At 40.5% G+C, this 26,360-nt stretch overlaps 1 protein-coding gene across 1 annotated transcript in view; it reads left to right on the top strand.

Annotated features, from left to right (window-relative positions):
- The first annotated feature begins 373 nt into the window (after positions 1 to 373).
- Positions 374 to 26,360, top strand: part of LOC129765563 (uncharacterized) — a 120,488-nt gene continuing 94,501 nt past the window's right edge. Inside the window, exons 1-3 of the mRNA XM_055765967.1 lie at positions 374 to 408; positions 17,352 to 17,535; positions 17,595 to 17,810. Of these exons, the coding sequence (XP_055621942.1) occupies positions 374 to 408; positions 17,352 to 17,535; positions 17,595 to 17,810 (435 nt within the window). The remainder of the gene's footprint in view (positions 409 to 17,351; positions 17,536 to 17,594; positions 17,811 to 26,360) is intronic.

A 26,360-nucleotide genomic window follows, 5' to 3' on the forward strand; every position in this document is an offset into this window, starting at 1 on the left:
CTTACCTTCATAGAGGTTTGTAGCCCGGCCTCTCGGAGGCCCTGAGCTACTGGAAGCCATGTTGATTGAGCCGGAGAAAAGATTTTTCTTTTGCAGAGCACTTTATGAAAAATTGAATATTGGGCTAATCACTTGCGGATATGTAACAAGAAATTTGCACTATGTTTTTGAAAGCACTTATAAGAACCACAATGTGCTCGAAAGAATGCGAGCGATTCACTATAAAATTATCGTTTTAGAATTTTTCTTCACTTCACCGTCAGTATGCGGATATATTTTAAAATATTATTAATAATTATCACTACCAAAAACTAGTCACTATCACACAGCTTATGCCTTTCGAACGGCTTCCGCCGATCCAGAAAGGGGCGTGATGCCGAAAAAGCGCGCGCTTTTTCCGGCGAACCGGTGAGCACCGCCACCGCAGTGAACGTTTGCTGATATCCTCTTCTGCTATCCTCGGGTTGCGATGCTGAAAATCAAGTTGTATTTAGGACTAATCAAGCCTTCAGAAAGGCTGCTCTAAGCATTTGATTAGTTGTGCGAGAAAACTCCTATTTTTCCGTACTCTTTTACAAGGGCGCTAAAAACACGTCCGAATCGGTTGAATGTCAGTAGCACCTTGAATATATTTTTTTGCCATCGCTGCCTTTTAACGCTCATTCGTTCGTCTCGTTGGACTCGCCCCTTTGGCTGAGTCTGCTGATTTGTCTCTATCCTGTGAGCGTGTACCGCTAAAGTACAAAACGCGCGGATCCGCTGAGAAATATATCATTCTCTTTCAAACCGTAAATCAGTGTGGTTGTATGGCATCGTTTCACATCACATCGCATCAACGGATTGGTGCCAGAGCACCAGTAGGTATACTTAGAATTTCGGCCGCCGGAGTGCTCGAGTTGGCTTGCAAAGCTGCTCACAATAATAAGAAAACGCCTACAGAACAGAGCACATTCGGTTCGGTGGCAACAACTAGTTTCAGCGAGTGGCAAACGCAATCGCAAAACGGCAGCAGTTAGAAGAAGGAAAAAGTTTGTTTATACAGACTGCTTTGGTGGCAAAACCAGCCACCGTAAAACACGGCGCTTTTCAGGGCCATTAAACCATTCAAAGAAGAGTTATTAAAAGTTTTTCATAATACCAATGCATTCTAAAGTGACAAAATATGACATATAATATGAACTGAATTATTTTGTTTATGCTTGTTTTTGAACTTATTGGTGGTTGAGGTCTTTTAAATTGATCATTCAGTTTTCACAAACCCATACATGGTCTCCGAATTAAAAGTGGCTTTAAATTACAACACATTGTATGCAGGATGACATTAACGAATTTTCTCGGTAGCAAGAACTGCTTTCTTTGGTTGATAACTGATGTTGAAAATTGACTGACGTTACATCTGCATTGTATAGAAACATAACTAAGGAGCAATATGATAAGCTATGCATTTCCTGCTGCTCCGTCCCTGTATTTACTGTTGGTTTTTCAGAACGCTTATACCTTATTTCTCGACAGATCGTAGAGTTCGTCTCCAAAACCTCAGTTCTTTTTCATTTTTATTTACTTTGTTTGCGGAGACTACAAATCTTACAATTCATTCGTCTCCCAAACCACAGCATAAAGTACGGTAATGTGCTCAATAGTAAAATATATGGTAGTGAATGAGCTGATGACCACCTATGCATTCCCTATCACAGCCATCATCTTGATTGTACGATATGTGCATACGCCAAAAGATGCCCGGCGTTGAACATTTAATAAGTACAAAGCCTTCGGAAAAAAAATCAAGAATCAACTATAAGACAGTGAGAAAAAAATGAGAAAGTTTGTAAAAAAAAAGGCAAAAACACAACACTAAAGGTTCATTTCAGAACTCCCAACATGTTCATAAAGAGTAAATAGTAAACTAATCCATTTTTCAGTTAGATAGATAGGTATTCACGTAGGAGAAGAAAATAAAACAATATGTTTAAAATATATATTTAGAAAAAAACTGTCCCCTTTGTATAGTCCTACGTCACTCCGGTTATGTCCCCGACATTACCCACCCGTCTTTTTTTTTGTTGGCGGTGACTGCCGAAGCAGTTCTAGTCGAAGCGGAGCTACTGAGAGTAGAGTCGGTCTTCATTTTTCACGGTCGAAGATTTCGGGCCCTGGTTACAGTGTTTCAAAAATCACCTAAAATTTTCGACTTTGCTTTCTGCTACTATTTTTTTCTTAATACGTTTACCAAAAACATAAGGAATGATTTGAAAAAGATAGTTGAATACAGATCAATAATCAAATGACCTGAACCAAGAACTCTATTATTGAATAATGTTGTTAGTACTACCCATTGGCCAACAAAGCCCAGTCAGTGACTAAACCATCCATGTTTTCCATATATCTAGATTTGTGACTACTAGTATGTAATTTTTGAAATATATGATGAATGATGATAAAGCGCTGCTTTCAGTAATTTCATTTAGATCATATTTTTTCCGTAGAAATAGAGAAGTAGAATAGTGCGGGGCAAAGGTGCGCTGTTGTCTTCCAATAACTCTTGAAATAAAAGCAAATAAAATCCAGTTTACTTACCAAATTGTAACTATATATATTAACAAATCAAGTTCGCCAAAAAAACAACATTTATTTGAAGGCCATTGTGAAAACATAAACATAAACGAAACATAACCGTTATTGAATTGAAAATAAAAAACATTTTTCATTTGAAATTCATTTTGAATTATTTTTAAGCATTTTTTTTCTCATGTTGGATTTCGGTTCTGGCGATTCCGATGCTTTGCCTTGGAGCGCTGTTACTTCGTTGCGCTGTTGTGGTTCGAAGAGACAGATGATGTTCCCTAGGAACCCAATCCCTTCTTGCCACTTCTGTTGAATTCGTGCTGGAGGTTGTTAGCTTCCATAAAATCAAACGCCAGGCGCCGTGAATCTATGACAGTCATACCGTAGAAATCTTTGTCCAGTGCTCTGCAATGGTTCGCCATATCATCTGAACCGCCCTAGGTGCTCACTGGTACATCCCAGCAGAAGTAGAAATATCAAAAAAAGATGATCCAAATCATAAATCACTTACTGATATGAGCCCCTTCCTCAGAGCTGATTCAGAAATACCATGGACTTCCGCAATCTGACGTTTCAAGACTCCCCCCCGAAGCCTCTGTCGGGCCATTTCGGGCATTCTGGAGTACATTTCTTTTAATGAGCTTTATTCTTGTGGGTCCTGTTAAAAATTTGGTTGAAAACATTTTATTGTTTTTTTCAGAGCAAAACGACGGTGCGAACTTTTGCCCCACAGCCACTGCGCACTTTTGCCCCACAAGCAATTTTTCAACTAATCGGATTACAGAAAAAATATCTAGAACTTTTTCACAAAAACGAATACGCACTATCATCTACTACAGAATGAAAGTTTCCTAGACAGTGTAGTTTCGAACTTTCCTGTTACTTTAGGTAACTAAATCGCCATTCCCAAAATTGAAAAAAAAATAGATCAAAATAACGCAAAACTCTTCTTACCACATAACTTTTTGCCACTTTCATGAAATGTATCATGTTTATATGTGTGAGCAGCTGGTGTAATAAAGTGTCAAACGAATACACTATTGCCGAATTTCATGCTCGCTTGTTACAAAAAGGCCAATGCGCACTTTTCCCCCGTGCGCACCTTTGCCCCGCACTACTCTACAGTACAGCGTACATGATGACTTGATCGACTAGATCGAAGGTGACTTTCGAGTGATAAGACGCCTAGAATCTTGGCGACAAGCAACCCAGAATCAAGTTGAATGGAGCCGACTTATTAATACTAATTATGACTGGGAACTGTTTCAAATGTTTCAAATAAGATGAACAGTCTGAATTGTCAGCTAGAATTACGCTTGAGTTTGATCATGTATCTGGGCTGGATTACCGAACATTATGTGAAAATTATTAAAGCTGTAATTTTGTTGTTAATTCCAGACCAATACAATCACAAATACTATCTCAGTAATTGTCTACATGATAACTGATTAAGCTTGGAAGTTGATATAAGGATAAATTGAGGAACATTATCATTATATTTACCATTTTTTTATTCCCATTTGATTCATTTGATTAGGCTCATTCAGTGTACAGATGTACGATTGTTGTATTGACCTTATTGTTCCTAGAATTTTTTACGCAGATTATTCCAAATTCAACAACGCGTCACGAGTATCGTGTCTGATTCCCATTCAAGCCGAACGATTCCCAGAAAATATTTCCGATCCGCTCCGGTACACACCTCCGAGATCGTTAACCCAAAATAAACAGAAAATCTGTAATTACATTCAGAGACCCATTTATTTATGCATTTTTATTAAACCTGTTACTCTACACGAGCTGCTCACCTATTTTTCGTCCAACATATGGAACGCTGCAAACCCAACGTGAGAATCTAACAGCATATCCCACAAGAACGTTGTGGCGAACCAACGGAACGAAAGACAATTTACTACACTCACCCACCAATAATTGAAATCGTGCCTAATTTAGCATCCATAACGTGCTCCACAATCAGTAGCGATGGTGCAAATGAGCTCGCTACCGGCAATAAGTTCTAATAAAATCCGAATCACACTTGGGATCTCCACAGTTCTCAGGCACCTTGACTTGGAGCCCTGGTATCCCTTGGTGGCATGGGAAACGTTCACTAATAGGGGGCCCACCTGACTTCGGTCCAATCTGCTCAAGATTGCGTTGCACAAACGAGGGCGCACATCAGAGGATGATCAGAATGAATTTGTGTGGAGCACTTTTCCGTTTGGCGAGGGCTCGTGTGCTTTGCCACCAAACCAGCAATTGTGAGTGAGGTGAGAAATAAAAACGTGTTAACAACAGTTTTACCACACTATCATCATGTTGGAGCTCTCCCAAGGCACGAGTTGCCGTGCTGCAGCTGGCCTCTCATACCGTACAGCTCCTTAATGGTGGTTTAATATCGTGTAATTGATAGCTCGATTTGATAATGGCCGTAATAAGGAGGGGGCTGCTAGTCGCCAATCGTGTGTTATTTCCGATTCAGTCAAATCGCGCCCATTCGCCAGATATCTGTTAGTGGGGCGCCCCTTCATCGTTCTTATAACAACTTTTCACAGAAGAAAGTAACTATTTCCAGAAATAAAAACACAACGCTTCCGTGGTGTGCAGAGCATGCCCACTCATATTTTAAATACTGTCTTCCCTTTATTTATCTTTCGAAAGCGAGCGCAACAATCCTGAAGCATTGCTTGTGCCATAAATTATACATTAATTGCCATGAGGGAATTTTGATCGTAGCTGAGCATCACGCTTAACCAACACCAAAATGCAGCAACGAACGATGGCGGCGCTAATCACGCAAAGTCTTAAAGACGACCCAACATAACCACCACTAGCGGTAGCAACATCAGCAGCACCACTGAAAAGTGGTCGACGGAACGAGATGGGCATGTGATTTATTGCTAATTGATTCGAAACTCTGTTATGGCTTCGTTGATTTTTTGCGCATCCACTGATGAGCTGATGTTTAGATTTCGTTTCCCCCTTTCCCTAATGGGGTCAAATTCCATCGAGCGAAGAATTAAGCTTCCACCTTGTTGCAGTAACGACGCGATCCCATCGATTCGGCGCATCCAAATTGCAGCATTTATCCGCGAATTGATTCCGAAATCTGTTCCCGTAGACAATGGGTTATTTTGATAATGAGACCCCGAGAAAATTATTCCCATTAGCCTTTATTGGCCAATAAAGCTAGTGAAGATCCATAAACGAAGCCTAGCGTCTGAGGCTGCAAAAATGACTTTCGGAGATATCTCGCGTGCATCTCATTAAGGTTGAGTTACTGCTTGCAGACATGGATTTATGGATATTTCTTCCTCGTGTCCACCGAAAGGTTGTGTACTTAACGTTTCCTGTCATTCAAAATCTAGGAAAAAAAAAGATTTAGTCTTCTTATTTCCGTGGTGACGAATACATGGGAAATGGCAATAACTATCGGCAAAGCATAAGAGCCGTGTGGATGCTCCAAAACACGTGAAAACGCCGGTTGCATACCGGCTTTTATGTTGTGAATTCCATCGCTCCTTCGACAACTATTCCTACAAGCGGGAGCACAGCATCTCTTTTGCCTATCTAACGCGATCAGCCAACAAACAAACGATGGACCGAAAAACATGCCGAACAGCATGCATGCCCGATAATCGCCCGTAACGAATTCATCGATTGTTCGACCGGCGCGCAGAAACAGACTCCACGTCTAGCGCGAGGAACGTATAGTTGTGGGAGGTGCTGCCTGAGGTCGGCCGGGAAGGTCCTTCTTACTCTCGCTTGATCTCTGTCTCTCTTTCTCTCCCCGTTCAAAGGTGCGCTTCTCTAAATGGCATGTCGGTCGTGATTTCCATCGCTCTTCTTTGATGCCATAACAGATATTAGTTATGCCTATTATGGTGGCTTACTGCAAAGGGGCACATTTGGGTATGTCGGGGAACAAAAGCCCGCGCACAGCGGAGTTGGGGTCCACTTTTATTGCCCGGTGTAGCTTCCAGTTAATAAACATTTCGCTCGGTTGTGCAATCGAACCCGTGGTGTGGTCCCGGAACACGGATGACCGTCGAGGGCGGAGAAATGGGCGGCAGGCAGCGAGAGAGCGGGAGGACTGAAACCACTACTGGAGCGGAACGTCGTCAGTCACGGGCTCCATTCGATGCCCGTGTCCCAGAGCATGATTTATGATTATGCAAAGCTTGTATCAATTTGTTGTGAATCAGTTCCGGACTTTGAACTTTTGTGTTCTCGGCTGTGGTAGCTTTCCGATGACGCCGTTTGATGAGAATATTCCCTTTGAATATTGTCATAACTTGAAGGTTGCCATAACTTGAGCGAAATATGCAACACGCATTATTTTTAGTAACTATATATTGGTTTTAGTAGATATAATTTGTATCTTTTTATTGTTTCGTTTTCAAATCTAAAAATGATACAGCCTACGTTAAGACATATTTCTTATTCTATTTTTGAAGATCCGCAAAGTTGAGCAATGAATTCGCTACTGCCGTGAACTTATTAAAATTGTGCGGAAGTCACGGAAAACAAATGGTTGCTAAGAATCTGCAATAAATTACGCAACTCAATAAATTCAACAACGAAGAAAACTGCAAAACAATTCAAATACAACGGATTCAACCGGACTACACTGGATTATTTCTTTACACGAACTTTCCTTTGCGTGATATGAACACGCGATTGTTTTGCGCGCACGCATCGCGTAAAAAAAAGGATTCAGTGTATAAGCGAAGGCAGGTAAATGGTCCACCTTAGGCCAATCGGTCTGAAAAATATATTTTTACTGCATATTTCAATTTTTTCCGTTTGTGGTCAACGTTGGTTTTTATTTTACTAAATGTACTAAACAGACTAGGAATAGAATACACTATTGATACGTTAAGTCCAGTGTCGGTCCCTAGAGCCGACATTAAGTTTTTTGGTAGGAAAGTGCCGACTAACTTCAGAATTTGTCAATATCTCAACTTCACTCAAAGCTATTTCTTATATATTTCTTCCAAAAAAAACGCTCTCTTCAATTGTTTGTCATTTTTTCGGGGGCAAACATAAACAAAGTTTATTGACGGCATTTGAAAGAGTATATTTCACTATACATGATGTGTGATTTTCAACACTCTATTATTTTGACGTAGAACCACGTCTTTCATTAAGGGTGTCAATTCAGAAAACAGGTCACGTTTTTATGAAATAATATTAACGTTAATAACTATTTTTGCCGTGACCGGATTGTGGCGATTTACATACCAAACGAATCGGTAATTCCCTAAGATTTGTTTGATATGCTATACATAACAATCCCAAATTGATTATTTATTATGAAATTATGAAATTATTTATTATTATTTATTATGAAATTATTAAATTAATTAAATTGATGAAAATTGGAAGCATTCCCATTTCCTCATACATTTGTTCTGTCCATTTGTGTGCTTTCCCGAACAGAGCTGTCAATAACGAACAACTTGTCGATGAGCAACGAAGGGGAAATCGTAAGATGTAAAGTCTCCGTGAACAAAGGGAAAGAAGAAGAACGAAGGGGAATATTTGCCTAGAGTATAAACAGTGGATCTTGCTGAGGCAAACTTCATTCTTCACGAGGACACCGACTAGACAACACCGTTGCTGGGCGAGCTGGACGGCGAGGGATAGAATGGTTTTCTCAAGGCAATGGGGGTGGAGGAGTAATATGAGGAAAGAGTAAAGTTTTCCAAGGGCCTTTTTAAAGGCTAGTCTCTTTAATTCAACAAGGAAAGGAAGGAAAGGCAAACTTTCTGTATCGTTCTAGATACGAAACAATGAACATCGCTTGTTCTTCCTTGTTTTGCGCCATCACATGTATTCGTTTCGGACTGAGCTGTGGACGTGACCAAATTACTCACGCGCTGATGTCTCTGATATTGCAATCAGTGCATCAAACTGACGCCATCGCATTAATGTTCTGAGCTACACAACAATGTGGGCATCAAAAAATGTTGGAATTTATAAGCTCTAAAAGTCGTACGAAGACAGTTTTGAAGAAGAATTTGAAATATAAAAGTTGGAGCAAAAAAAGGCTTTCTCATGGTCACCCTAATGCAATCCACAAAAAAAGCGCTAAATCGATTATATTAAAAGATAGAAAAAATATTTGTTCTACAAAGTTCTTTAAAGTAATTGGGGCCACAACATTGTCGAAATATGTTTATCTCTATCTATTATGATAAGAAAGTTAGATTTTTTATTTCATCGGAAATTTTGGTCACCCTGTGTTAGGGCAGGATTGTTGATTTCTAAACGGAACATAGAAAATTCAGTATGTACTTTGGATCGGCTAATATCTTGGAATAATTTTATTTTACACTTCTGTTCCCTTTGCGGTACAACTGGAATTAAGTGGCTTTATTGGACCTATCTTATTATTCGCTAAGTCGAATTCAAATCAAATTGAATATCTTATAAAAGCTATTATTTAGCTGCCTATTCAAACTGACAGTATTTTACCAATACACGAACCTGTTTAGTTGTATTATTTCAGTGTGGCAGTACTAGATCTGACTGTAAAAATCCCTGTCGCCAAGCTTATTTATACTGACAACTGTCACCCTATTTTGGATAACATGAAAATGAGCGCTTTATTATATGTAACAACTTTGTCGAAGACAGCTTTTGTCTAGAGAATAACTGTCGAGCTAAATGCTAATTTCCACTTAATTGCATCTCCTGGAACATTGTGCACTAAGACCGACACTGATATTGTGCAAACGCTCTTGATGTGCGCTGAATGGAAAGCGCAACAAGAAAAAATCGGGGCCATCGTGTTAAGCATATCAAGAATTATAATTTTTTGAATGCAAACTAACTTTATCGTGTCATATGATTATACTATGTGATAGAATAACACGGTTTATACAAGTGGTGTGAAAAGTGGTATCCGACAAAAAAATTTAAGTGGAAATCTGTATTTAGATCTGGACTCTTATTTTCTAGACAAAAACAATCAAATTTTTCACATATGACGGAGTGCTCATTTTTATGTTATGGAAATCGGGATGATCAAAATTTTAGGTAGAATCAGAAACCTAACATTCTTATAGGTAAACTTAGTACGACAATATTGTAGTCCCAGCTATTTTGAGGAACTTCGTAGAAAAGAAATTGAATTAGGCCTACGCCTTTGATTTCTACATAGAGGGGTCAACATGAAAAATTGAAAATGAGGCATGTGACAATTCATTACGGTGTGACCACCGAAATTTTGACGTTTTTTCATAATTTTTTTTTGACAAGAAAATAAAATGCGATTGTTTTGAAAATTTTACATGTTTTTATTAATGTTTTAAAATATAGAAAAAAAAATTTTTTTCATAAATTTGTTTTTAACATTTGACTTCAGAGTGGAGTCCTTGGAAAGAAGATGAGCTGGTTCGGGGAAGCACACAGCCTTCCGAAGTCATCTGAAATAAAAAATTTAAAAAGATTATTATTCTGCAGACTTTATTTTGATGAACTAATTTGTAATATACATAAAACAAAAAAAAACTAAAACAAAATGGCGGACTCGTAAAAAAAGTTCTCAAAATAATTTTTTTTTTTTGATAAATTGTTTAAATAAAACAGTTTATTATTTAAAAAAATAAATGTTTTATAAGTTAAATACGTAACTTTATGTATATCTAGAATAACGGGTAAATTTTTTAGCCAAATCGGTTGAATATTTTTTAGTCAGTGCTTCCCCGAAATTTCGAAAACATGGTTTTGAGAAAAACGCGTTTAAAGTTTTGTCACACCCTTTCACACACACTACTGCGCGCTCTCTTATATTAGATATAACTTTAAAAATAATAAAAATTTCGGTCTGAAATTTTTTTGAGTATATTTTTAACCTACCAACGTTGACTGTATCAAAAAGTCATTAGAAAATGAATTTAGTACTAGACAATAAAACAACGTTTGAACTAGGATTGGGCGATCTTGCATCGACATTCATAAGATCGATCCTTTCCTCTCCTATTTTAGATTTTTTGAATCTATTCTTTGTACTCCAAAACATCTGAAAATCGATCTTTTCGATCGATTTTTGATCGTAGAAATCTTATTGTAAATTTGTTTTTCAGTGAACATTGATAGCGTAGAGGATAGCGCTCCTATAGGGATTACCTGTTAACAAACGATTTCGTCTTTCGAGAATATATTGGGGATACAAATTGAAAAAAGTTGATGGGTCTGAGCCTAGGGGCATGGACGGGATCTTGACATAGGACTATGATTGTGCGTAGTAATTGCATTTAAATTGAGTTTTCTATGGTTCAAAATCTGTAATTCTTTTCTTTTTGGATACACCAAATGGATGCCCTGGAAAAACCGTTTCCTGTATGAACTTGTAACCTTTAAACGGGTGAGATGACATAACGTGGTAGAATTCGGTACCGCATTCTGTTCAAAAATGTACACAAAAATATCATTAAATCCATTAGTACCCTTTTCATCTGTTTATTCAATCATGCAGAAAAAGACAAAGAGTCATCATGTATCATTTTAAACATAAATAGTTAAGACCTACACAAATATTAGGCTGTCAAAAACGTCCTGCGGTATTTTTTTTTAATTTTCATTTGTTCATAAAATTAGTTACAATCATCTGTTTTGAGTCAAATATGCGTCGTTTTGTTCGATGACTTGTTCCCAACGAGATGCCAACTTCATAATATAGAGATGCCATACCCCTGTTATAGAAGCTCGCTTCCTTATTGGCAAAAAACTCGGATAGCCAATTTTCACAGGCCTCTTTTGTGGCTAACTTCTGACTACCTAGCTCGTTCGCCATGGACAAAAACAGGTGGTAGTCACTTGGTGCAAGGTCCGGACTATACGGCGGATGCAAAAGAATCTCCCATCCGAGCTCCCGGAGCTTCTGGCGCGTCACCAAAGAAGTGTGTGGCCTGGCGTTGTCCTGATGGAAGACAATGCGGCCTCTGTTTATCAAAGATGGCCTCTTCTTCATGAGTGCTACCTTCAAGCGGTCCAGTTGTTGGCAGTACAAGTCCGAATTGAGCGTTTGGCCATAGGGAAGCGGCTCATAATAGATTATTCCTTGACAATCCCACCAAACACACAGCAGAACCTTCATGGCCGTTAATGAGGGCTTGGCCACCGTTTGAGCCGCTTCAGCGGGCTTCGACCACGACCGTTTGCGCTTCACGTTGTCGTTAGTGACCCACTTTTCATCGCCAGTCACCATCCGCTTCAGAAACGGGTCGATTTTGTTGCGATTCAGCAGCGATTCACATGCGTCGATACGGTCAAAGATGTTTTTTTGCGTCAACGTGTGTGGCACCCATACATCGAGCTTCTTTGTGAATCCAAGATTCTTCAAATGGTTAATAACGGTTTGATGACTTATCCCCAGCTCTTGGCCGATGCTACGGCTGCTACTATGCCGGTCTTTCTCGGCTAATTCAGCGATTTTGTCGCAATTTTCGACGACAGGCCTTCCGGAGTGTGGCGCATCTTCGACGACCTCTACACCAGAACGAAAACGTTGAAACCATCGTTGTGCGGTGGAAATGGAAACTGTATCGGGTCCATAAACTGCACAAATTTAATTGGCAGCTTGAGATGCATTTTTGTTTGTCATTTTTATTTATTTATAATGATACTACATCCCATTGAAAGATTAGATCTTCCTCACAATTTTTCGCCAATAGTCCCGATCCATGGCTGCAGTTCTCCAACTCCCGGCTGCACCGATTCTTGCCAAGTCCTGCTCCACCTGGTCCAACCACCTCGCTCGCTGGGCTCCTCTCCTTCTTGTTCCTACCGGATTCGATGCGAACACCATCTTTGCAGGGCTGCTGTCCGGCAATCTTGCAACATGCCCTGCCCATCGCACTCGTCCAGCCTTGGCGACTTTCTGAATGCTGGGTTCGCCGTAGAGTTGCGCCAGTTCGTGGTTCATTCTCCTTCTCCATACTCCTCTTTCCTGTACACAACCGTATATTGTTCTGAGCACTCGGCGTTCGAAAACTCCAAGCGCTTGTGAGTCCTCTTCAAGCATCGTCCATTCTACGTGCCCATAGAGAACAACCGGTCGAATTAGGGATTTGTACATGGTACACTTCGTACGGGGTCGGAGTTTGTTGGACCTCAAGGATTTGCGGAGCCCATAGTAGGCACGACTTCCATTGACAATGCGTCTTCGAATTTCACGGCTGTTGTTGTTGTCAGTTGTTATCAACGAGCCAAGGTAGACAAATTCCTCTACCACCTCGAGCTCGTCGCCGTCGATCACAACACTACTACCAAGAAAAACTTTGTTGCGATCAGTCCCTCCAGCTAGCAGGTATTTAGACTTAGACGCATTGATCCCAAGCCCAATCAGCCCTGCTTCGTGTTTCAGTCGGGTATACAAGTCGGCTACCGTCGCATGTGTTCTTCCGATTATGTCCACGTCGTCGGCGAAGCAGATAAACTGACTAGACTTGTTGAAAATCGTGCCCCGCATGTTGAAGCCCGCTCTCCGCATAACACCTTCCAGCGCCACGTTGAAGAGCAGACAGGAGATTCCATCGCCTTGTCGAAGTCCCCTGTGAGTCTCAAATGATTCCGACAGCTCACCTGAGATCCGCACACTGCACCGCACACCGTTCATCGTTGCCTGAATCAGTCTTGTCAGCTTTCGGGGAAAGCCGTGTTCGTCCATGATCCTCCATAGCTGTCGTCGGTCGATTGTATCATATGCGGCCTTGAAGTCGACAAAGATGTGGTGTGTAGGACCTGATACTCGCGGCACTTTTGGAGGATCTGCCGCAGTGTAAAAATCTGGTCCGTCGTCGAGCAACCGGGCATGAATCCGGCCTGATAACTTCCCACAAATCTACTTACTATTGGCGATAGGCGGCGGAAGAGGATCTGAGACAAAATTTTGTAGGCACCATTCAGGATTGTGATGGCACGATAGTTCCCACAATCCAACTTGTCGCCTTTTTTATAGATGGGGCAGATTACCCCGTCCTTCCACTCCTCCAGTAGCTGTTCTGTGTCCCAGATCCTGACTATCAACCGGTGCATATACTCTACAAGTTTTCTCGGACCTCCCTTGAAGTGCTCCGCTACGAGGCCATCCTTACCAGCTGCTTTGTGGTTCTTGAGCTGATTAATGGCCTCCTTAACTTCACCCATCGTCGGGGGAGGTACGTCGTCGTTGTTCATTGCACCGGTGTAGTCTTCCTCAACGCCGTCTTAGTCTCCTGTCTGCGCGCTGTTCAGGTGTTCATCGTAGTGCTGCCTCCACCTTTCGATCACCTCGCTTTCGTTCGTCAAGATGCCTCCTTCCTTGTTTCTGCACATTTCGGCCCGTGGCACAAAGCCTTTGTGCGAGGCGCTTAGTTTCTTGAAGAACTCCCGCGATTCTGGAGAATAATAAAGCAGCTCCATCTCCTCACACTCTTTCTCTTCCAGGCGCTTTTTTTCCCGAAAGAGATGTGTTTGCTGCCTTCGCTTCAGTTTGTATCGTTCCACGTTTTGTCGAGTCGCTCGTTGCAGCATGGCTGCGCGTGCTGCATCCTTCTCGTTCAGGAGCGCTCGGCACTCGTCGTCAAACCATTCGTTCCGTTGTCCTCGTTGTTCATACCCGATGACGGTCTCTGCTGTGCTGCTAATTGCTGATTTTAAGGAGTTCCAGCATTCATCGAGGGGAACAGCATCCAGTTCGTCTACCCCCGGTAACGCAGCTTCAAGACGCTGCGAATATGTTGCAGCAACGTTCGGCTCCTGTAGTCGTCGTAGGTGGTACCGTGGTGAGCGCTGGTGTCTTATGTTATTGACGACTGACAGTTTAGAACGCAGTTTGACCATCACCAGGTAGTGGTCTGAATCGATGTTAGCGCCACGATAGGTTCTGACGTCGATGATATCCGAGAAGTGCCGACCGTCGATCAAAACGTGGTCAATTTGTGTTTCTGTTTGCTGTGGTGATCTCCAGGTGTAACGGTATTGGAGGCTGTGCTGGAAGAAGGTGCTACGTATGGCCATGTTCTTGGAGGCAGCGAAGTCGATAAGTCTTAGGCCGTTTTCGTTGGTTCGCTGATGGGCGCTGAACCTACCAATTACCGGTCTGAATTCCTCCTCCTGGCCGACCTGAGCGTTCAAATCACCGATGACGATTTTGATGTCGTGTTTTGGGCAGCGATCGTATTCACGCTCTAGCTGCGCGTAGAATTCTTCTTTATCGTCATCGGTGCTAGCTAGATGTGGCCTCTCATCCTCAATCTGCACATTCTTTCATTGATCGGCCACCAACCAATCACCCGTTTTTGCATCTCCCCCATCACGATGAAAGCTGTACCCAGCTCGTGTGTGTTGCCGCAGCTCTGATAGATGGTATATCCACCATGGAACGATCGCACCATCGAACCTTTCCAGCACACCTCCTGCAGCGCTACGATGTTGAAATTGCGGGCTCTCAATATTTCCGAAAGAATTCGGGTGCTCGCAAGAAAATTGAGAGACTTGCAGTTCCATGTTCCGAGTTTCCAATCTCTAGTCCGTGTTCTTTGCGTAGGTCTAGTCCGATTGTCCTGTCTCGAATTTCTTTGTGAATTTTCCTGTGCGTTTTGTTTTTACGGATGGCTTGCAGGGCCTGCACCAACCCCCTGTCTCGCCGGAGGACCGTCGTGCACAGCTCTTTTTAGAGTCCCCGCTGGCACGAAGACAGTGATCAGCCGCCCCTAACATGGGGATCAGACGCTGTTTTGAGCCGCACCTCCATGGTGAACAGACGCTCGGATAGGCCCCCTTCCCTGTCAGCATACGACCAAGATCCCACCGGGGTTGGTTACCCGATCTTCACTATGATTACTCGTACCCCAGCCGGTACCACGGGGAGGTAGGGATAGGAGTTACTGGACAGGAAGCTAAGGACCACGAATGGGGTCTATTTTATGCCTGCAGGTACGCGAAGTACCGATGGTACGCTTAGTCCAGTCATTTACCAACCGCCTTTGTCATAGTAGTACTGTAAAATATGTCGGATTTTCTCTTTATTTTGCTCCATATTTGCGACACAATAACTCACGAACGACTTAACCAAACAAAACACTGTCAAGGACTATATTATACCTTTCCAACAAGCTATAGTATGACTCGATACAATGAATACAACTAGAACTACGCGCTTACAACGACACCTCGTGGAAATACCGCAGAACTTCTTTGACAGCCTAATATAAGCCTGCGTCAAATCAATCTATGACTACAAAAGAATATTATAGATAAAAATAGCATTATCTCCTTCGTTATCACGTTGTCCGGAACATTGTGTGTAATAACCAGTGTTGAAAGAAATCGTCTTAGCTAAGCTCAAATACATAGATTTTCGGGTTAGGTTGCATCGAAAACCTATATACTCTAAACGAAAATCAAAATGACAGATCCAGACAACCAGTGAATATGAGCAAATGAATTTTTGTTCTTCAATATGTTTTTAAGGTTATTTTTTCACCCAGTGTCATTTTCATATTGATAATTCGAGACGTCAGAATTGAATCTCATTTTAGCTAAATGAATATCCGCTGTTGTTTACTTTTAACCTGAGGCTGCTGCGTGCGGATGATTTTTATTTAGTTCGAACTTTTATTGTATTGCTGCTTGCGATACAATAAATACAGCGTTTAGGGATCGTTCGCGGTTTCTCGCTTGTCTCTATCCAAACGTTTTATGAACCCGTGTTGCTTTGCAGCTGCCGGATGCCGTGTTTGGAAAATTCACTGCCAGAACGAATATCATTTCGAATGTGATGAATATCAATTTGTTGCTTTTGATATTTGAAGTATAAATATCAGCGAAGTTATGAACCCCACTCAATGCCGCATTCATTCATTATAGCGAATTTGTTCATGCATCAGCGATATGAACAAAATGAACTCGTTTGTTATTGTCATTCATATAATGAGGGAAGTGTGTTTCAAGTTGAAAAAAAAGTCATATTCGTTACTCGTGAATATTGATATTGATATTCTAAGATACTGGTAATAACTTTATAGCCCGGTAAGATCGCGACTACTCAAGCTCAAGCAATTACATAAATTGTTAGTAGAAAGAGCTACACGATTAGAATATGAATTGAGCACGAATTGATAGGGCAACATACGATACAATAACTGATAAATGCCTATTATCAGTAAATGGAGAACAACTCATTAGGCGTCGTGCACAAATTGCGTAACGCGATAAGGGGGGAGGGGGGTCGAGGTTGCGTTACTTTCTGTGTATTAGAGATAGGAAATTGCGTTACGTAGGGGGGAGGGGGTCTAAAATCCGGATTTTTAGCGTTACTTAATTTGTACACGACGCCTTATACGCATCAACTCAAATTGTGAGCTAAGGCCGAATCTAGACAAACATATTGCTCGTTGCGTCGGGAAGGAAAAGCGAGTGGTTAGTGCAATCGAAAGAAAACAAACCCCTTTAAATCGTCAAATTGTTAAGTTTTTTGACTATATTCACTGTTTATGTTTCAAGCAAAAAAAATACTGGATAAATTTCCTGTCTAATGATCACCCCGATTCTGTATTCCGAACGATTCGAAATATTTCGAACGACTTGAAAAATTTAATTCTGTATTCCGTTTGAATTGTATAACATCTTTCGTTCGACGCTACTAGAATGTCAAACCCTTTCTTTATTTCGTTCGAGTGGTGGTTTGCAGTCGAATTTCTCCCGATTTTTTTTTACTGCGGATTGCTAAAAAAATGTAAGTAAAGTTTTACATCGGTTGCTTTTAATTGATTTTTTAATCAAATTTCTATTCACAGGGATAAAACCAAAAACATAACAACAACAAAGAAACAGTTTGAGCGGCTGGTGCAGCTTTTGGAGAAGAACCCCGACATCGCAAAAGGATTTATACGTGGTAACTCCGGACCATTTTGGAACGATTGTGCTGCTGAATTAAACAGTTTGGGACCACCCATCCGTGATAGGTCTGGATGGAAAAAGGTATTTACTGAAACTATTCCGAAATAATACATATGTATTTCACTTTTAATGTCCGGCAGGTGTGGGCGGATTATAAATCAGCGTTGAAGCGCAAACTCTCTCACAACAAAAGAGAGCAAAGGGCAACTGGAGGAGGACCCAACAAAACGATACATTTGTCTGAGCTAGAGGAGCAAGCGGTTCAGCTAACTGGACTGTTGGAAACCGTAGAAGGAATACCAGGTTGTTCTTCACAAGGAACACCTAAGGGAAAAAACAACGAGGTTAATGCAGATGTAAGTTGCGATTCAATTGACGAGTCCGACGATGCGAATGATACGGCTATTCCTCAATGCTCATTAGAGACGAATGAACTCTCAGAGTTTAAAGTCTCTCTAATTCAATACCTTCCTTCCTTCCTTCCTCAATGCTCCCAACCAAAGAGACCTAGGCTATCTGCCCTCAATTTAGTTCAAATACAAATTGAACAACAACAGAAATTTCACTCGGAAATGGAATCGCTGTTGAGTACCTCAAACAAAAACCTCAATGATATGGTACATTACCAACGCCAATTCGCCAAAGCAATCAACTCAATAGATACTGGTCTCAAAGAAATGTTGAAAGAACAAAATCGACATAACCGCGAAATGGAAAAAATCGCTCGAGAGAAGCTGGAGGTTAAAAAATGAATATTAGAAATGCAAATAGAATATTTTTCCGAACATTCAAATATTGCATTATAAAAATAAACACAAGATTTAGACATTAGATCACCAAATCGTATTATTTTATTTATCGCATACAAAAAGTAAAAATACGCTGACACGCTTGGAGCTGAATATTGTCCCACATGACTGGAGGCAAGTGAGAGTGATAGCCATACGAAAACCCAACAAGCCGGCTTGCGATCACAACTCGTATAGGCCGATTGCAATGTTATCCTGTATTCGTAAATTGTTAGAGAAAATGATTCTACTTCGTTTGGACAAGTGGGTTGAAGCGAACAATTTGCTGTCAAATACGCAGTTTGGCTTCCGCCGAGGTAAAGGGACGAACGATTGTCTCGCGCTGCTATCTTCTGAAATCCAAATCGCATTTGCTCGTAAAGAACAAATGGCTTCCGTTTTTCTCGATATCAAAGGGGCATTTGATTCAGTTTCCATGGAAATTCTCTCAGAGAAACTTCATAATCGTGGACTTTCGCCAATTCTGAATAATTTCCTGTACAATTTACTCTCAGAAAAGCACATGTTTTTCAATCATGGCAGCTTGAAATCTTCTCGATACAGTTTTATGGGCCTACCACAAGGCTCCTGCCTAAGCCCCCTCTTGTATAGTTTTTACGTCAATGATATAGATGATTGTCTAACTAGAGACTGCACGCTGAGACAACTTGCAGACGATGGAGTTATTTCCATCACGGGAGTTGGCTGTATTAAAAATGTATTTTACACTATAGTTTGACAAGTTCTCTACGAACTAGTGGAATAAAATTTTGCATAAATAGCGATTTATGATGGTTCCTAATATTAATATAAACTTTTCTTTTCATTTCGATTATATTGTATATGAAATAGATGTAAAGGAATGGCAATGCATATTGCAATCATTTAAAACACATATGGTAACAGTTTTCACTGACCACTTTTGAATTGAAAACAGTCTTTTGCCATTGTAATTTAAATAGTTCACAGCAATCCCACAAACAGAGCAATTGATTGCAGATGGCAGCTTCGGTGAGTCGTCAACGCGAACTGTTCGAATTTCTTTCGAACAGTTTGAAATAATTCGATCGAAATGAGCAATACGTTCGAAATAGGGAAAGCAAAATTATAACTCGTTCGAGATCGCAGTTTCGAACGAAATGCAAATCCGACGGAATGCAGAATAGGGATGGATATATAACACAACATATGTCGCAATAACCATTTTGAGTAATATGTAATTTGAAAACTCTTAATAAATCGTTACATTTTTTCGTGGAGTGACCCCCCTATATAGTAATCAAAGACATAGTCCTATGTCAAAAAAAAATCTAGATACTATCGCTGAATGCTCATCCATTTTTTGATGAATTTAATAAATGGTTTCAAGTGCCTCCTTTTAGCTAAAGATATTTTTAAATATCCGCACTCTAACGATTGATCTCATCAAATACCACATGACAAGCAGCAGTTTTTAAGCAGTTTTGTATGGTTGGTCATTACAAAACAAGTTGATACAAGTTATATTTACACCATCCCATTCACTTGGTTGACAGTGCAAATTGTGACGAAAGCTGAAACGTTCTTTTCTAGAACTCAGACTACTACCAAGATTTCGACTAAATGCCAGACGTATGGCACGGTTGGATTTTATGGAATTATTGTCAGTGGAATTCTAGATGAATATCAGTTGTTGCATTTCTAATAATAATTTTCAATTATTGTATTCAATTAAATGATTCTATAACGGTACACAATAAATGCTCTGAAAAACACATTTTTTCTGGGCTTTCAATTTTTTTGTGACCTTCGTGTTGAGAATCAAAATAAAATTCTTTGATGCTGGAATATAAATTCGAAATGTCCATTCCATGTTTAAAGAAAAAACAACACTTATATAGAGTAATTGAATAAATTGGAAAAAAGATCGATCCAGCAAAGGTCGATTTTCTGGTAACGATTTAATCAATGGATCGATCCCTTCGCCGTTTAGAAAATCGATCTGTCAAGATTGATCTTTTTCTAAAGATCGCCCAATTTTAGTTTGGACTCTCCAGTACTTGCGCGAGTTAACGATCCAGCATCGCATGGAATTTGCAGACCAGGCGAATATCATGCTGCTTGACTGATAAACAAAACATCGGATCCGCATGGTGCTAAGTTGTCGTGTGTAGGGTTTAGCAGATAAACGATCATGTTAGCATTAAGAGAAGAATAAAGTTAGTCTTAGTTTGACCGTCAGATGGAATACATCACTTTTTGAAAAGTAATCCCGTATCCGTTTATTTGAAGTCGCGCAAAATCATAACTCGTATTCTCGCGCACAGTGTCACAGACTGTGCGTGTCTTTGTAATTTTGCTATTTTTTTTTTTTTTTTTTTTTTTTATCTGTATTATAGTGACTTTCAACTCATTTGGCTGGTTCGTCACTTTTACTTCCATTTTTGGAAGAATGTCGGGAGTGAGTATTGAACTCGTGACCTTTAGCGTGAGAGGCATGGATGTTACCACTACTCCAGATCGCCTCCACTGTAATTTTGCTATTGTTTTTTTTTTGCTGGTGCTACTTTTAGGCATCATTCGTATTTTTTAAAGCAAAAAAAGATACAGTGTTTTACCTCTAATGGATACCAAGGCACCACTCAGTGTCGCATTAGAGACGATTGTGACCTGTAATTAGACTTATCGACATCACAATGAGAAAAATTAATGAAGACAGGAAAATCATTGAAAATCTAACAAATAATCACTGAAAAGGGTACAAAATACATAATCTAGTAAAATTGTTGGAAAATAGTTGAAAACACTGCTAAAAATTCATCGTGTTGTTGAAATTTGCACAAAGGTGGTTTACAAAAACGTCCAATTAGAGAATAATATCAAAATATCCAATTATTCGTGTCACCTTACAGGTCTGTCCAATTAGCTAGTTGTCCAATTAGAGGCGAATTACTTTGTCTAATTAAATGAAAATGATTGATTCTCGGTCTGTGAGACCAATCAACCAATTAACTAGAAGTATAAGAATCTTATCGGATCGAGTTCTTTCTCGAGCGTTGGCGAATTGCATATTTTGAAACGTCTCCAAAATGTTTCTTAAAGCAATGCAAGGAATGCAACAAGCAAAATTCTGTTCAACTAGAATTAAATAATGGGGCCCAATATTTAATATAAGAAATATATAATTTCTCATTCATCACGGTTGTTCTATTCATGACTATATTTCTTAAAAGAAATCAAAAATCGCATACACATAAAACATAACTCGCATAAACAGTCTTCAAAAGCGAAGTTTTTTTTAGTTCTTATTGATTTTCGAAACCTTATGCCGGATGTTCCCAACATTTTCAACTGGTCATTTCACAAATTATTGAAATTATTCCTAGTGACAATTTTTTACTTTACCACAAATGGCCGAACAACTTCATGTGTTAATACTGAAGAACTAACAATCTGAAAGGAAATATACAACCGAAACTTTTAATAAAGAAATATCTACTCTTACAACAAATTTGTTTTATTGAGGTTAGCATAAACACCATATAAAATGATCACGGCAAAGGGTGGAGGGATATCTATTCCATTGCGTTTAGAGGTGATATTATCCTAGACCAGCTGGCGGGTACCAAGGGATACCTACCGGGGCGACCGGTAGACCGCAGACTACCGTTTGGCCATCCCTGGTATAGGATATTTCAAAAATCAGAAAATTTGGCTGCAAGTAAGAGTGCAGGAATACTACAATTCACTGTATGTCGCGTCGACATCTGAAGTCGAGCATCGTGAATAAACCAGCAACGTTACCATTCGTAACAACGTGACGATAAACTCACAATAATTAGTAGTCTGCCGGCAACATATAATCCGCACCCCTCCTTCAATCTAGTTATGCCACAATCGCGCGCAAGCCACTTATCTTAGCACCGTTCATTACCGCTCGGCACGCAATCCTCCATCATGTTCACACGAATGCACTTGTCTGATCCCTTGACAATGTTTATGGCCCGTCAGTTTTCTAAGCCATCGTTTTTCATATAGCTCAAAATCGAACATGTTGTCCCTTCGAAAAGCACGACTTGAGCATGTTTTCACGTAACACATCAACAGGGCTCAACCTAACAGCGGGGTGGAAAATTCAATTACTCATAAACATATTTATTATCAGCGGGCACGATTAAGCCATAACAGGCATAGACCCCAGTCCCGCTCGATGCAGATGTTGTCTTGTTGTGGAGGGCAGAGATTATGAAAGAACTAATTGTCCGGTGCGGACGCGGAGGAAAACCAAAGCTGGTTCCTTAATTGATTTAGAGCTGGTTTGAGCGCATAGTTGTGAATACGCGAGTCCTCGTTCGTTTGGGAGGGCTAATACACGCTAATTGATTCGATCGACAATGATATACACTTACGAGGACTTAGCATACCTGCGTAGCTTAGCATACCGTGGATTAACTCTCATGCATTATGTGATAATGTGTGTGTTCGTTTGTCGTAATTGGGTAAAATAACAGAGTTGATGAAAGATTTAATAGTTTTTTTTTGTTTTATTTTCATGCGTGTAAAAGTAAAAGACTGCCGCATTTATTTTATACACTGGCTCATCTAACCTTGTCTTGGGACTTATCGCAGAAAAACTATCATTACATAATTCGCCATACACGGGTAATATACATTCCAATGCCCGAGCGACGGTTTTCGCTATCGTTGGATGCTGTGCTTCCTCTCACAAACTGGAAAGGCCACTTCACACGATTCATCTCTCAAGTACGAACCATGCGCCGACTGGTCGTACTTGAACCACTCCATTTCGCTAAATTAGCGTCGAGTACAAGCATCAAGTCACACATTAAGACAACGTTGTCATTAGGAGAGGATAAAAACATTCGAGCCACAACAGCAAACGACCCGCGCAAACAGTCTACCACACACAGAAACAACAAGAAACAAAAACCAATCTACAACCGTTTTGAATAATGTAGCATTTGCAAGATCACATGCCGGGACCGTCCGCCCTCCGCCCCACGCCCCGCGGTTCCATCCGACGATCGTTTCGCTTAGATTAAGGAGACACAGAAGTAAATTTTCCGGCTGATTTCATCTGTTTGCTCAGCTGCACTGTGCACCAGGGGGATCGCGACCACAGGGGAAGCTGTATTTTCTTTTCAGCGCGCTCAATGAGTGGATCTTATGAATGAACCAATGAATCGATGACGAATGGCATCGGTTTCGCCTATGAGCGCGCGCGCATATTGACTGCACCGAGTTGACAACATCATTCCGAAAGTGAGTTTATCTTGCAGCGATCATCTGTGCAGTGAGATGCGTGTCAAGCGACGACATACTGTTGTTGGGGGATCAGTCGCCGGACAGCTAATCGGCGGAATTGCAATTGATTGGGATTTACCTGCACGGAATCGGCAGTTGTTGGAAGGAATTACAGCTATATCAGGCCTTCACTTATGCCATCTGATGGTAATGGCGCGTGTGCCTGAGGTTTTCTCAAAGAAATGTTGCTCGGTTCGATCGGGGAGGTTAACCACGAGTCACCTGAAGTCGTATTTGAAAAGCTGTACACAATATGGACGGATGGCGGATTTGCGCTCCGCCAACAAGAAGCAATCATTGGACTATAGTGACACCGCAATCGACACGAGAAAAAAAATGAAAAATCCAAAGCCCATTTATGAGTGTATTAATCAAACGCTACACTACAGACTTCATACTGGGAAAACATTTAAATTACAAATGTCAGCAGTCGTAGGCTTCATGTATTTGCGATGCCAAGTCGTGCGGTTCAATCAATTTATTAAACCCTTACTATTGTACAGAGAAGCGTTTACATGGTTGTGAACAAATGAAATGCCGCGCGAGCTGGACCACATGGCCAAATTTTCGTGCAGCATCGTGCGAGACTCATTTTTAATACCTTTTGAATGTATTGTTATGTTTTATTTCTATAACATAACATATTTTTTTCATAACATTTTTTTTTAATTTCCCAAATATATATTTTACTAGCTGTCCCGGCAAACTTCGTCCCGCCCAAAATTCATTTTTTGTTATTAATACCTTCAAATATTCACGTTTTCTTACTATAAGCAAGTTCATGGGTCCAATCGCAGAACTGTTCATCATGTTTGGTTGGAATATTTTTGGTTGAAATATGTGTAATATTTATATGGGACCCCCTTTCCATTCCAGGGAAGGGAGGGGTGTCATACCATCATAGAAACATTTCTCATAACCAAAAACCCTCACACCCCAAATTGTGCTTGATTAGTTCTCGAGTTATGCAGAAGTTTGTGTTTCATTAGTATGGCAGCCCCCTTAGATAGGGGGAATTATTTATTACACCCTAAAACCTCCACATGCCAAATTTGGTTTCATTTGCTTGATTAATTCTCGAGAAATGAAGAAATTTGTGTTTCATTTGTTAGGCAGCTACTATATATAATAAATGAATGCCAACGTTGCCATTATACGAAAAGATCCTCGAAATCGTTATCAAAGACCAACTGTTGGAACATATAACGAAAAATGGAATTCTGGTTGAGGAACAGTCAGGGCTCAGGAAAAACCACTCTTGTGAAAAGGCTCTCAATTTATTACTCCTGAAATGGAAACAGACTATCGAAACGAAAAAAATAGTATTGGCTGTATTTATTAACTTGAAGGGGGCTTTTGAAACAATAGATCGAATGAAATTATTGAACTGGTTTGAAAGTTACCTGAACGGGCGAACACAAATCACTATTTTTTTCCCCTGTTGGATGTGAACCACTGCGTCCATTATTCTGAACTGTTGTGGTATATCCCATTTTTTTTGTACTCCGCTTCAAGCTTACCTACTGCTTATTGATGAAGAAGTAGACTGAAAGCTATAGCGAGATAGGTGCCAATCAGGAATACTCTGTTTAATAAATTTTATAATCCTGATCGGCGACGCAGACCAAATTTCCTTGGGCTCCAGAATAGCCTTATCAAGGTATTTAAGTCTGCGTCTAGTTAGAGCTCCATAATTACAGAGCAAATGTTCCGAGGTTTCGCTTTCGGTATTACAAAAACGACAAATATCATCTTGCACTAAACCTATGTTTTTGAGATGGTATTTGCTCGGACAGTGTCCTGTTATAAGGCCTGTGATTGTGCCTAAGTCTTTCTTATTAAGACTCAGCAATTGTTGAGTAATTTTAATACTCGGCGTGATAAATTTTTTTGACTGGTTAAGTTGTACCGCCAACCAGTTGGCTAACACTTTCCGGTCTCCCCAGTTCTTCAGCTCACCTTTCAACACACAGTCAGATATTCCACAGAATGGTTCTGGACCAGTGAAAGGTGAGCTTGAGCCGTTCCTGGCAAGTTCATCTGCTCGCTCGTTTCCCTCTATTCCACAATGGCCAGGAATCCAGTACAGTTGTACCGAACTTATCCGACTTAGTTGCCGTAAGAGGAGAATGCATTCCCAGACAATTTTTGAGGAGCATTTAAAAGCATTTAGAGCTTTAAGTGCCGCTTGACTGTCTGAGAATATGCAGATGTTAGCATGTCTATATTTTCTTTTAAGGCAGACATTTGAGCATTCTATTATCGCAGCTATTTCAGCTTGAAAAATTGTTGGCCAGTTTCCCATAGCTACAGAGATTTTTATTCTGGGACCATACACTCCAGCACCTGTTCTGATTCCCATTTTTGACCCATCAGTGTAGAATATGATTGAACCATTACGAACACTGGGACCGCCTTCATCCCATATTGAACGAGAAGGTTCGATTACACTGTATGGAATGTCGTAGTTAGTCCTAGGTTCCATCCAATCACTGTTCATCTCTGAGGATGGTCCTACGGGTAAGAGATTCAGGATGCTCAAGTGACCAATTTTGTCTCTGTCTAGTATTTTTTTCCTTTGTTTAAGCTTTCGAGCGCTTTTCTTAGCCTCTAGCTGAACATGTTGGTTCAGAGGTAGTAAGTGAAGGATAGCCTTCAGTGCCTTCGAGGGTGTGCTTCGCATTGCTCCAGTAATTGCAATGCATGCTAGTCGTTGGAGTTTGTTTAGCTTTTTTGTAGCTACAGTCTCCTTGGTCTTTGGCCACCAGACTAATGAGGCATAGGTTATTCTAGGCCGCACAATGGCAGTGTAGA

The sequence above is a fragment of the Toxorhynchites rutilus genome, chromosome 2 (assembly GCF_029784135.1).
Source record: "Toxorhynchites rutilus septentrionalis strain SRP chromosome 2, ASM2978413v1, whole genome shotgun sequence".
Classification (NCBI taxonomy): domain Eukaryota; kingdom Metazoa; phylum Arthropoda; class Insecta; order Diptera; family Culicidae; genus Toxorhynchites; species Toxorhynchites rutilus.